This window comes from Megalobrama amblycephala, unplaced genomic scaffold, assembly GCF_018812025.1.
Source record: "Megalobrama amblycephala isolate DHTTF-2021 unplaced genomic scaffold, ASM1881202v1 scaffold430, whole genome shotgun sequence".
Lineage (NCBI taxonomy): Eukaryota > Metazoa > Chordata > Actinopteri > Cypriniformes > Xenocyprididae > Megalobrama > Megalobrama amblycephala.
In genome coordinates, this window is record NW_025953374.1 from 84494 (window position 1) to 97826 (window position 13333).

Sequence of the window (13333 nt, forward strand, 5' to 3'; positions counted from 1 at the left end):
TCCAGGTAACCTACAAAGAAAAAGAAAAAACATCAGCATTTCATCACCCAAGATAAAATGTACACATGTTGGCATTGAAAAAGTTTAAAGTAAATCTATAAATTCAATGTGACTGATGATCAAAACTGCTTTTGGTGTTAAGTCCATGTACTCAATTCAAGCTCTTAATTGAAGTCATTGACATTTTTGATGTCATTTTGTTTTTCTATAGGAGCTAATAACCAATGACTACCATCTCAGCTAATGCGGTAAAGTTCAAAATGCTTTTAGAGGATGGGGTGTCACCTGTTGAAAGACACTGCCTTCACATGCTCAAAGCATATAGTAAGTTTCCCGCAGACACTGAGGGAGAGTCAGCTTCTAACCTAACTGTTGTTATTTACCTCATCTGCCATTAAACCTGCACTTGAGTTTATCTTCTTGCGTCAGCGTGCTCAAGCGTGACAGGTAGCAACTGTCATAAAGAGACCTGTTGTGTAACATTAGGTTACTTGACTAACCAGTCCCTGATAACATGAGTGAGGTATCTCACTATGGGAAAAGCTCTAGGCCTGACAGATCCTGGAAGCACCAATAACACCACATCTGTCAGTTGACAGACCAAATCACGACAGTGTAGCAGGAGTCCTGCTTCCCTATTTCATTCTCATCATACCTCTTCTCTGTGCAACTGCAAGGAGAGAAGTGTGGTGAGATACCTCACTCATGTTATCAGCTGCTCTGCCACGTAGCGCAGGTATATAATGCATATAATGGATAAAGCAGGTGCAGTGCATTCCTCAGGTTTTCGAGCCAAGCCGAGCCGAGCAGGTGACCCGGCACGCAGCGGGTGTGGCGACGGAATGTACATTTATCAACATTTATCCAGAAACGCCTTTGCATGTTCTGTAAGTTAAAACAATAATATCAGGCATGTACCCTCTCTGATTTTTGACCCAAATGGATTCAAATGAAGCTTCCATATTTTTATATTTGGTAATTAAGTTTTTTAAGGGTATGATCACACATTCAGTGTGTCACGTCATCAACTGCTAAATGTAAATCTACGTTCATTCTTTAGCTGGCAGAGACACGTGCTCAGCGCTCGACATAAGTAGAGTATCATATACACTGTCAGTAAAGGTGATTTATGGCCTAATTTATGGCTAAATTTATGACCCAAATGTTCTGTGTGTTGTCACTCAAGCTGACTGGTCAGTGGATGTCAAATATGTTTTATGAGTGCTGTGAGCCTTGATTGGCAGGTCAGTGGTTGTCAATGGTTGTTTTTATGGCTGAATTTATGGGTGTTGTCCCTCTGATTGGCAGGTCAAGAGTGTCAATGAGATATAGGGTTAGTTGGATTTATAGTTAGATATATGGGTATATTTATGGGGGTTATATCTTACCCCAGATTGGCATTTTTATGACATTTTGGTGAATCCTGGGTATCTGGCTTCTTCTAATCTGTTGGGAACTGATGTTTTTCCTTTGATTGTGGGGTGAAAGTCACCTTAGCAAATTTTACACCTCGGTGTGAAAATCAGTGCTGTTTGGCCAATGGGGCATATGCTAATTGAGTCAAAATATTTGAGTCAAGACATTAAGGAAATATTACCCCTACACCACACTGGCTATATCCATTAAAATTACATGTCTGGGCATGATCTTCTTAGAACAACGGTGTGTGCATGCGTGTTGGCACCATAGGATGATCAGTAATACCAGAACTATATACAGGGAGTGCAGAATTATTAGGCAAGTTGGTTTTCTGATCATATTTTTTTCCCAAGCACATTTTACCAATTCCAATCCACATCAATCTTAATAACTACTATTAATATTGTTTTTACATTTAAGTGAATATAATTGTTCAGAAGGCTGGATAAAAATTTATATTCAGGTGTGCAGAATTATTAGCAAGTTTTCAAGGCAAAATGAGCCAAAAAAGAGATTTAACCAGACTGAAAAGTCAAAAATTATTAAATACCATGAGAAGGACGCAATACAATGCAATACTAGAAATTGCAAAGTTAAAGCATGACCAAGGGACAGCAAAATGCTCATTGGTCAGCGGGTCAGACAAAAACAGGTGGAAAAGAAAAGACACGTTAACTGCAAAATAATTAAGAATTAAGGTGAAGAATTAAGTTGAAACCATCAGGAACCCTTTAGTCTCCAGGCCACCATTTTCCAGAACTGCAACCTACCTGGAGTCTCCAGAAGTGCAAGGTGTTAGGATTCAGAGACTTAGGTTAGCTAAAGAATCCTAAAAAATGACCCGCACTTGATAAGAATCACAAGCTGAAGTGTTATAAAATACATGAAGACTGGGTTTTTATAGGCCTTATAAACAGACAGCTTGAGAGTGACTCCTGAAGGACCAGCACCACATCCTCTTGTAACTGTTTGAAGAATTTATCTTCCAGAATCTGGCAGTAAGTTTTGGAAGATCATTTTTAGTCCATCTCTGCAAGACAGACATTTCAGAAAGAGATGGACTAAAAGTGAACTCAAACACCTTACTGCCAGATTCTGGATAAATTCTTCAAACAGTGGTACAAGAGGATGTGGTGCTGGTCCATCAGGAGTCATTCTCAAGCTGTCTGTCTATAAGCCCTATTAAAACCCAGTCTTAATGTATTTTATAACACTTCAGCTTGTGATTCTTATTAAGAGCGGGTCATTTTTTAGGTTTCTTTAGCTAACCCAAGTCTCTGAGATCCTGACACCTTGCACTTCTGGAGACTCCAGGTAGGTTGCAGTTCTGGAAAATGGTGGCGCTGGAGACTAAAGGGTTCCTGATGGTTTCACACTTAATTCTTCACCTTAATTCTTAATTATTTTGCAGTTAACGTGTCTTTTCTTTTCCACCTGTTTTTGTCTGACCCCGCTGACCCAATGAGCATTTTGCTGTCCCTTGGTCATGCTTTAACTTTGCAATTTCTAGTATTGCATTAGTATTGCGTCCTTCTCATGAGTATTTAATAATTTTTGACTTTTCAGTCTGAGTTAAATCTCTTTTTTGGCTCATTTTGCCTGTAAAAGAAAACTTGCCTAATAATTCTGCACACCTGAATATAAGGCATTTTTCATTTCCAGCCTTCATGAACAATTATATATCACTTATAAATGATTAAAAACAATATTAATAGTAGTTATTAAGATTGATGTGGATTGGAATTGGTAAAATGTGCTTGGGAAAAAAATATGATCAGAAAATCAACTTGCCTAATAATTCTGCACTCCCTGTATTAATGTTATTTTCCTAAGACAAAGAATCAGAAATATTCATCAAGCCAAAGAGTCCTCATTACCTACACACCCCAGAATAGGTGTTATTTGGGAGATGTTCTTTCTGGAACATCTGTATCTGTGTTTCCAAACTCACAGATAGGATCTATGTTAAAAAGACAAAAGAATGAAAATTATTTATTTAACTCACAGTGAAGGTGATTCTGAGTCAACCCGGTGGGTCATCCTGTGTGTTTGTGTTAATGGTTTTATGACAGTTGCTTTGATGTCTTCATCAAAACCTTTCTGGGGATTCGCTGGGCTCTCACACAAAAATATCTTATACTGATTTAGTGTACATAACATTGTCCAGTTCAGTTCAATTCACATTTATTTGTATAGTGCTTTTCACAATATGCATTGTTTCAAAGCAGCTTTACAGGGAGTGCATGTCAACATTTCAATAATCTGGAATCAAGAGTGTGCAAGTTGTGTAATTTCAGAAATGTATATACAAATCACCCAGTTAGCTAACAATCTATTACAGTTTTTTACAATCACTTTGCTACTATTTTCAGAACCTTTATGTCATTTTTCAAAACTCTAGACACAAAACTCAAAACGGTTATCACTTGTAACACAGGCTGTCTAATGTTCAAAACACTGCATTTTGCATTCACATCTTTAAAGAAATCTTGCACTTGCACCATCATTGGTTCAAAACACAAATTTACTGTGAAATACCATTGAAACAACTATAGATCACCCACACATAAGCAACCGATAGTTTCACTGTGTCATTGTTCGTACAATCATTAAATATTATAGAACAAAATAGGTGATACAGGTTTCATTATGGTACTACATGTACAGTAAATACATCTCTGTAAAAGTACTGCAGTAGTAGAGAGAATACTACAGACACAGTGGAATCATTGAACAAAGTTTGTAATATATTGATGCAAAACACTACAGTACAATCACAACATAGGTTTATTTGAATCAAAGCAAAAATAATTAGCTATGAAATAGAAAAGAAAGTACTGTAAAACATCAAATGCAGTGTTCCTCAACTTGCTTGTACTGTAAGAAACAAAACAGGAGTGATTACTGTACTTCTACATTGTCATCGACTCTGTGTTGTGGATTTGGCCACAGGTTCTTATCTACATCACAATGGATGTTTTCATTAGCCAAACATCTTGGAAAAAACCTTTGGGCATGGCGAATCCAGGCCTGACACTGGTCTGCTGGGATGTCATTGCAGGCGTCATCCATGACCTGTAGAAGAGTGACTTGTTCATGAGGTTGCCTATCATGAACCTTGTGGAGAAAAATTCCTCAATCGGGTTAAGGAAGGGAGAGTATGGGGGTAAATACAGGGTGGTAAATTGTGCATGGGCCTGAAACCATGCTTGCACCACATGAGCATGATGGAACCTGACATTGTCCCACACAATGACATAGGTCACACCTTCAGCTCTACAAACTTGATTGAGCTCATCAAGAAAGGTGACAAGAAGAGCTGCATTATATGGTTCAATATGAGGTCTGCGTCCCACCACACCATCTTCTGATATAGCCGCACACATGGTAATGTTGGCCCCACGTTGTCCAGGTACTTGGATGGTTGCCCGGTGGCCAATGAAATTCCAACCTTTCCTCCTTGTCTTGGCCAGATTAAAACCTGCCTCATCCAAATATATGAATTTGTGATGGTCATCATCAGCATCCAGCTCCATCACCCTCTAAAAATACATTTTGGAAAGAGATTTAGAGATTACTGTACAATGTATAATTTTTGGGACTGTTTTTACAACAGCCATCTTGAAACTGAACTTACCTGAACATACTCAGTCCTCATTTTCTTCACTCTGTCTGCATTTCTTTCGAAAGGCACACAGTATAGTTGTTTTATAGATACCTGGTGCCTTTTCAGTATGCGTGCAATAGTCGGCAAACTTATGGATCCCACATTGTTGAACATGTCTTCATTGTCCAAGATATGCTGGCAAATTTCTGTAAGGCGAATATCATTTCTGGCCCGAACCAAATCGACCATGGCCTGCTCTTGTTGGTCAGTTAGAATTTTGCCTCTGCCTCCACTATTTGGCCTGGTCACAATTCTACAGGGAACATTAGAGTAAGAAGACACTTGGTCACATCACCTATTCTGTGATACACATTGGTATGCAGTCATTTGACAGTTGAGAGTAGCATAATGTTTAGTGCATGCTGATAACTTACCGGTTCTCATTGCGGAAAGTTCTGATTATTGAGGCCACGGTTGACCTTCTGAGGTTTGGTTGTATCATTGTAGCCGCCTCAGTCATTGTCATGCCATGATTTATGACATGGTCTACAACTATTGCCCGAATTTCATTGGACACTCTATGCTGTTGCTGCCGCTGTCTTGGTCCGTGGCCTTGTCCTCTACCACATTCCCCCACACCTCTCAAACGAGGCCCACGACCACCTCTCAGAAGGGGTGCCTGTCCCCTGCCATTCCTTTGATCAACACGTCTTCCTCGTCTTCCTCCCACCACTGCTTGACCTCCATTGTGACCTGGATAACCTGCTGGCTCCATGTTACGTATCACTATGCTCTTGCAATTGGATCCCAATCAACTCTTTACTATATACTCATTCCTCAATGTGCACTCAATCATCAGTAACGAGTTGGCAGAATTGGACAAGCAATTACAAGGGCCTGCATCAGTGCAGTACTGTCAATACTGTAAATAGTCTGAAAAGGTGGTACAGTATTTGCGGCCACAGACAGTGTCTGATGAAGCTTTATGATAAAATATTAGGCTACATCCATGGATATTGTAGTCTAATTGGTTCATGCTCCACGCTAATTGGTGACAATGAATCTCATTATCTTGAAACTTTCATGATTTACAGTAAACATGGAAGATTGTCTGTTTCTGTACAACTATGCATTAAGAGTAATGCAACAGTTACTTATCATTTTGAGCAGTTGTATCAATTGATAGATAGATCATTGTAAGGAATAGACACTCATTTGAAATGTACAGGGAGTGCAGAATTATTAGGCAAGTTGATTTTCTGATCATATTTTTTTCCCAAGCACATTTTACCAATTCCAATCCACATCAATCTTAATAACTACTATTAATATTGTTTTTAATCATTTATAAGTGATATATAATTGTTCATGAAGGCTGGAAATGAAAAATGCCTTATATTCAGGTGTGCAGAATTATTAGGCAAGTTTTCTTTTACAGGCAAAATGAGCCAAAAAAGAGATTTAACTCAGACTGAAAAGTCAAAAATTATTAAATACTCATGAGAAGGACGCAATACTAATGCAATACTAGAAATTGCAAAGTTAAAGCATGACCAAGGGACAGCAAAATGCTCATTGGGTCAGCGGGGTCAGACAAAAACAGGTGGAAAAGAAAAGACACATGTTAACTGCAAAATAATTAAGAATTATGTGTGAAACCATCAGGAACCCTTTAGTCTCCAGCGCCACCATTTTCCAGAACTGCAACCTACCTGGAGTCTCCAGAAGTGCAAGGTGTTAGGATCTCAGAGACTTAGGTTAGCTAAAGAATCCTAAAAAATGACCCGCACTTGATAAGAATCACAAGCTGAAGTGTTATAAAATACATGAAGACTGGGTTTTTATAGGCCTTATAGACAGACGGATTGAGAGTGACTCCTGAAGGACCAGCACCACATCCTCTTGTACCACTGTTTGAAGAATTTATCCAGAATCTGGCAGTAAGGTGTTTGAGTTCACTTTTAGTCCATCTCTTATCCTGAAATGTCTGTCTTGCAGAGATGGACTAAAAATGATCTTCCAAAACTTACTGCCAGATTCTGGAAGATAAATTCTTCAAACAGTGGTACAAGAGGATGTGGTGCTGGTCCTTCAGGAGTCACTCTCAATCCGTCTGTCTATAAGGCCTATAAAAACCCAGTCTTCATGTATTTTATAACACTTCAGCTTGTGATTCTTATCAAGTGCGGGTCATTTTTTAGGATTCTTTAGCTAACCTAAGTCTCTGAGATCCTAACACCTTGCACTTCTGGAGACTCCAGGTAGGTTGCAGTTCTGGAAAATGGTGGCGCTGGAGACTAAAGGGTTCCTGATGGTTTCACACTTAATTCTTAATTATTTTGCAGTTAACATGTGTCTTTTCTTTTCCACCTGTTTTTGTCTGACCCCGCTGACCCAATGAGCATTTTGCTGTCCCTTGGTCATGCTTTAACTTTGCAGTTTCTAGTATTGCATTAGTATTGCGTCCTTCTCATGAGTATTTAATAATTTTTGACTTTTCAGTCTGAGTTAAATCTCTTTTTTGGCTCATTTTGCCTGTAAAAGAAAACTTGCCTAATAATTCTGCACACCTGAATATAAGGCATTTTTCATCTCCAGCCTTCATGAACAATTATATATCACTTATAAATGATTAAAAACAATATTAATAGTAGTTATTAAGATTGATGTGGATTGGAATTGGTAAAATGTGCTTGGGAAAAAAATATGATCAGAAAATCAACTTGCCTAATAATTCTGCACTCCCTGTAATGTGTGAATTGCCCTTTGAAATAGTAGTACTTTGATGTTCAGTTGTGTCATATTGAACAGGTGATTTTTGTTGAATGAACAAATGATCTAAGTTTTATGTGTATTGTATCCAAGCAATTGAGAAAAGGGTTAGAGTTTTGAAAAATGTGCATTTTGATCATTGGTTGTGAGTTTTGTGTCTAGAGTTGTGAAAAATGACATCAAGGTTCTGAAAATAGTAACAAAGTGATTGTGAAAACTGTAATTTAAACAATGTGCTCATTGAAGTTATGAAAATATGTTAACAAATGATTAGGATATATAGAAAAATTTAGCACTGGTGCATGTTGATCCAGAGTTTGGGGGTCCTTGCAGGGGGTTGGGGTCATATCTCCACAGGAGTTGAGGCATCTGAAGTCTTCTTCAGATCTGAATGTGTCTTTACTTTTGATACATTTGAAATGTTTTAGTTTTAATAGTGTGTGTGTGTGTGTGTGTGTGTGTGAGAGAGTGTCTGTGTGTATGTGTGTTGCAAAAGAACAAATATATATGAGTAAAATAAGACACACGATTTTAAACGTTTAAACATTTATACATTTGTTTGCCATAAAAGCAAGACATGTTGTCTATTTTCTTTAAACTTTTACTTTATTTTATTCTTTAATTTCTTTTAAAACAGTCTGATGACCAGCATTTTTATTATTAATGTAGCTGAGTGGTTTCCTCACATGAGCCAAAACTAATCTAGGTGTAATCTTTGTGAGGGCAGAACACAAAAGTTTGTGTTGGGTGATCAAGATTCATACTAAAAGAAAACTGTGAGTATGCTTAAACATGCAATTATACAATATTGTCAATATGAATATTATGGTTTCATGTTGATTTAATGTTTTGTTTGTTGTTTTTTTCTAACAATTTTGTAACTTCAACATACAGCACAAAATTAAAGAGATGAGGTTAGAAACAAACAGGTCATGGAATGTTCTATCAAAGCGTCACAATATACAGTTAGATATTTTTCTGTGTATGTAAATAGTTGTGCTAAAATCTATGTGCGTATTTTTACACATGGACATATTTTATCAGGGCTATGTCACACCGCTGTGATGCAAAGTTCTACACTTTTGCAAAGGCTATAGATAATTTTCAATCTTTATATAGAATTGTATGTATCCAAAACACCAAAAAAAGAGGAAATCACTAAGAAAAGAGGGTAAAGCACACATTGAAATGTATAGTTATAATAAAAATACAGAAACACATTTGTGAGCAGTTGTGAAAATCTGTAATTGTGGTTTTGCAAATGTTTTATTACTCTCCTAGTTTTAGTCATCTTGTTCAGATAGCAGATGACACGGTTCACATTATGTTTGATAGACTGTGTTTTGTTTTTTGCTGTCAACATTCAGAATAGGAATAAAAATGAAGAATTTAAGTGATAGTCTTTCTGCTTGAGAGTGTTTGACTAAACTGATGTTTCTTTTAGTGCAACTTTCCAGCTATCTATGAAAAGTAAGAAAAGTAAGTCTTGCACTGAAGTACACTTACACTAAGCAACGCCCTGAAAGCTGCACATTCATTAAAGGTTGAGGTTGTTCAACAGCATTCCACACTCTGGTAAAACCTGAAGATAAAATTAAAAAATGATGTGTGCACAAATCACCATGTAAATTCAAGCGTCGAATCACTAAGAAAAGGGTACAACATACAAGAGAAGCACCATTTATAATAAATACAGAATACAGAAAAAGGTATTCATGAGCGATTTCTAGTTTGTTACAAGTTTGTAAATCTGGTTTTGTAAATGACGTTTTTATTACTCCACTAAATTTAGTCATCTTGTTCAGATAGCAGATGACACTATTCACATTTTGTTGGTTGGGATGTGTTTTTGTTTTAGGTGAACACAAAACAGTGTAACTGCTTGTCCTCACATGGGAAAGCATGTGTGATGAAACTTTTTAAATATATGACTGAACTTTCTTATTTGACAAACCAGCATTTCAAACGGTTTCCTAAGTTGTTTAACGTCTGCAGAATAATTTCTTTCAACATCCCACTTGAGGTGAAAGATTATAGATTTTCAACTATTATCACCATCTTCTGTGTCTCAAATAAAGCTACTATATGTGCTAAAAACCTTTGTACATTTGTGCTCTTCTGTCAGATTTGTTAGAGGAACTATGCTGCAAACACATTAAGAACCATAAAGTCACATGCCCCTGTAAAGGCTATAGATAAAATCAAACAATCTTTCTACAGGTATTATATTTGCATAAAAGTACATTCAAGAGACTAATTTACTATGAACTTGTGTAAGGCATATATGAAAAAACAGTTAACTATAAAGAATACAGAAATCCTCTCTCCTGGTCTATTGTGAAAGTTTATGTTGTTTTGTAAATGATATTTTTCCATTAGTTGATGATGTTGTTTACATTTTGTTTCTTTGTTTTTGTATGTTTGTACAGTTTGTAAAGACTGCTCTCAGAATGTGGTCAAACATGTTCACAGGAGTTAATGAAAACACTATCAAATACAGCATAAAGAGAATTAAACGGCTTCTTCTAGTTCTTCGACATGACACTGCTTAAGACTAAACAAATGACATTTCTTTTAGGTCATCTTTCTGGTCTGTCTACAATGTGGGATCACAAGACACCCGCCCCAACATGAAAAGTGAGTCTTGCTGTTTTTCTCTTATACAGCTATTACACTTCAAACTTTTCTAACTATTACACTTAAAGCTGTGCATTTCAAGGCACAGTCATAGACACACAGTTCTTGTCACAGACACGTCAGGTTCCAACATCCAGTGCTTTTTTGTTTTTTTCTTTAAGTAAATTAGTTACTGTTGATAAGTAGTAGTTTTAAGTGAAAGGTGGGATGATTCAAGCCATTTTTTTTATTCTGTCAACACCAACACCATTTGTTATTCTTTTAATGAATACAAAAACATGTGATAAGCAGTTTTTGTCCTCATCAGCAGAATACTAAAATGTGTTTAACATATCGAAGATGTCAATAGTTATAACTAGCAAATGCAAGTGAACTGTTTTTTACTGAGATAATTTACAGTTATATGTGAAACAAACTCAGTCTCAGTCAGTTGGATTCTTCTTTCTATTGAACATTGTTATTGTAACGCATGTTTAACAATGCTGGTGTTCTCGGCCTCATCAAACTTCACACAAGTCACAAGGTCTTTCCCAGCAGTCAATTGACTCTGAAACCAAACCAAATATCAGGATGTAACAGTTTAGAGACATTTGTGTTTTTATGCTTCTTTGATTTGTTTGCACTTTTCCTGAAACACAACTGTTTTTCCCTTGTGAGGAAAAGCACTTACACTGTTTTGTCTTCACCTAAAACAAAAACACATCCCAACCAACAAAATGTGAATAGTGTCATCTGCTATCTGAACAAGATGACTAAATCTAGTGGAGTAATAAAAACGTCATTTACAAAACCAGAGTTACAAACTTGTAACAAACTAGAAATCGCTCATGAATGGCTTTTTCTGTATTCTGTATTTATTATAAATGGTGCTTCTCTTGTATGTTGTACCCTTTTCTTAGTGATTTGACGCTTGAATTTACATGGTGATTTGTGCACACATCATTTTTTAATTTTATCTTCAGGTTTTACCAGAGTGTGGAATGCTGTTGAACAACCTCAACCTTTAATGAATGTGCAGCTTTCAGGGCGTTGCTTAGTGTAAGTGTACTTCAGTGCAAGACTTACTTTTCATGTTGATGCGTCATGTGATCCCATATCATAGATAGCTGGAAAGTTGCACTAAAAGAAACATCAGTTTAGTCAAACACTCTCAAGCAGAAAGACTATCACTTAAATTCTTCATTTTTATTCCTATTCTGAATGTTGACAGCAAAAAACAAAACACAGTCTAACAAACATAATGTGAACCGTGTCATCTGCTATCTGAACAATATGACTAAAACTAGGAGAGTAATAAAAAATTTGCAAAACCACAATTACAGATTTTCACAACTGCTCACGAATGTGTTTCTGTATTTTTATTATAACTATACATTTCAATGTGTGCTTTACCCTCTTTTCTTAGTGATTTCCTCTTTTTTGGTGTTTTGGATACATACAATTCTATATAAAGATTATGTTTGAAAATTATCTATAGCCTCTATTTGCCTTCGCTGTGACATAGCCCTGATAAAATATGTCCATGTGTAAAAATACGCACATAGATTTTAGCACAACTATTTACACACACAGAAAAATATCTAACTGTATATTGTGACGCTTTGATAGAACATTCCATTACCTGTTTATTGGAGGGTCAAAGAAGATGGAAATCGCTGAAACATCCTAAGCTCATTTCTTTATTTTGTGCTGGATGTTGAAGTTAAAAGTGTTAGTAAAAAAACAAGCAAACAAAACTCTAAAGCAACATGAAGCCATAATATTCATGTTGTATCATTGAGAATATTGTATAATTACATCTTGAAGCATACTCTCAGTTTGAAAATGACTTCCATAGTATTTTCTTTTAGTATAAAGACTGGATCACCCAACACAAAGTTGTGTTCCGACATCACAAAGATCACACCTAGATTAGTTTTCTTGAGCTTTGTTTTTACTATATGCTTAAAAAGTTTTCTAAGTGGAAATGATGTATTTGTCACAAACAAATTCAAAGAGTTTTTACTCGTGTGAAGAAACCACTCGGCTACATTAGTAATAAAAATGATAGTCATCAGACTGTTTTAAAATAAATTAAAGAATAAAATAAAGTTTTGTTTAAACATGCCTTGCTTTTAATGGAAACAGATGTACAAATGTTTAAACAGTTAAAATCGCTTATGTCTTATTTTACTCAGAATTTTGAAGTAAATGTGTATTTGTTCTTTTGCAACACACATACACACACACACACACACACACACACACACACAGTAGCTGTATTTGTCTCTTCAACCCAGTTACCCTAGTCTCAACCCTGTCACACCAACAATTTTATAATTATTAATTATTATAATTTTATAATTATTATAAGTTTATAAAAAAAGTAATTTAACGTTTGTTGAACTTGGTCTGAAATGTTCAGAGCAATCATAAGAATACTGATTTTAGTTCATCAAGCCACATCTTTGATAAAAAAAATGCCGAGGTTGCTGTCACAAAAAGTGCCCATTTCAGGATTCAGTATACACAAATCCGCCGCGAACTCTATGGGCGCCGCCATCTTGCCTGCCGCCATTACTGCGTGCCTGCGAAGTGTGACGGTGTGACACTTGCCGGTGCCCTCTAATGACATTTCAATTAAAGTTCATCCTGCTCATTAAAGAAAATGTCTGGTGAAAGGGAACATGGGTAGATGATGTCAGGCAGTGGCCAAAACTTACCGATAAAGGTAATTTATTGACAACATAATGTAATAATGTAAAAATGTAATGTAATGTAATTAAGAAGTGTATTAATTGATGACAACAATAAAACCGAACGCTGTCATTACTAGCTGTGTTACTAATATGTTCACAAGCTTAAGTTTCAAATAATTATTAGGCCATCCTTAAAAATATTCTTGTTTGCCATAACCCG

The 13333-nt window shown here is 36.2% G+C and overlaps 1 protein-coding gene across 1 annotated transcript; it reads right to left on the reverse strand.

Moving 5' to 3' along the window:
- Positions 1 to 4379: 4379 nt before the first annotated feature.
- On the reverse strand, positions 4380 to 6275 carry LOC125261546. The gene is made up of 3 exons (XM_048180099.1): positions 5461 to 6275; positions 5057 to 5339; positions 4380 to 4961 (listed from the first exon to the last, which is right to left on the reverse strand). The coding sequence occupies exons 1-3, from the start codon at positions 5799 to 5801 to the stop codon at positions 4380 to 4382; spliced, it is 1206 nt and encodes a 401-aa protein (XP_048036056.1). The 5' UTR covers positions 5802 to 6275.
- Positions 6276 to 13333: the final 7058 nt, after the last annotated feature.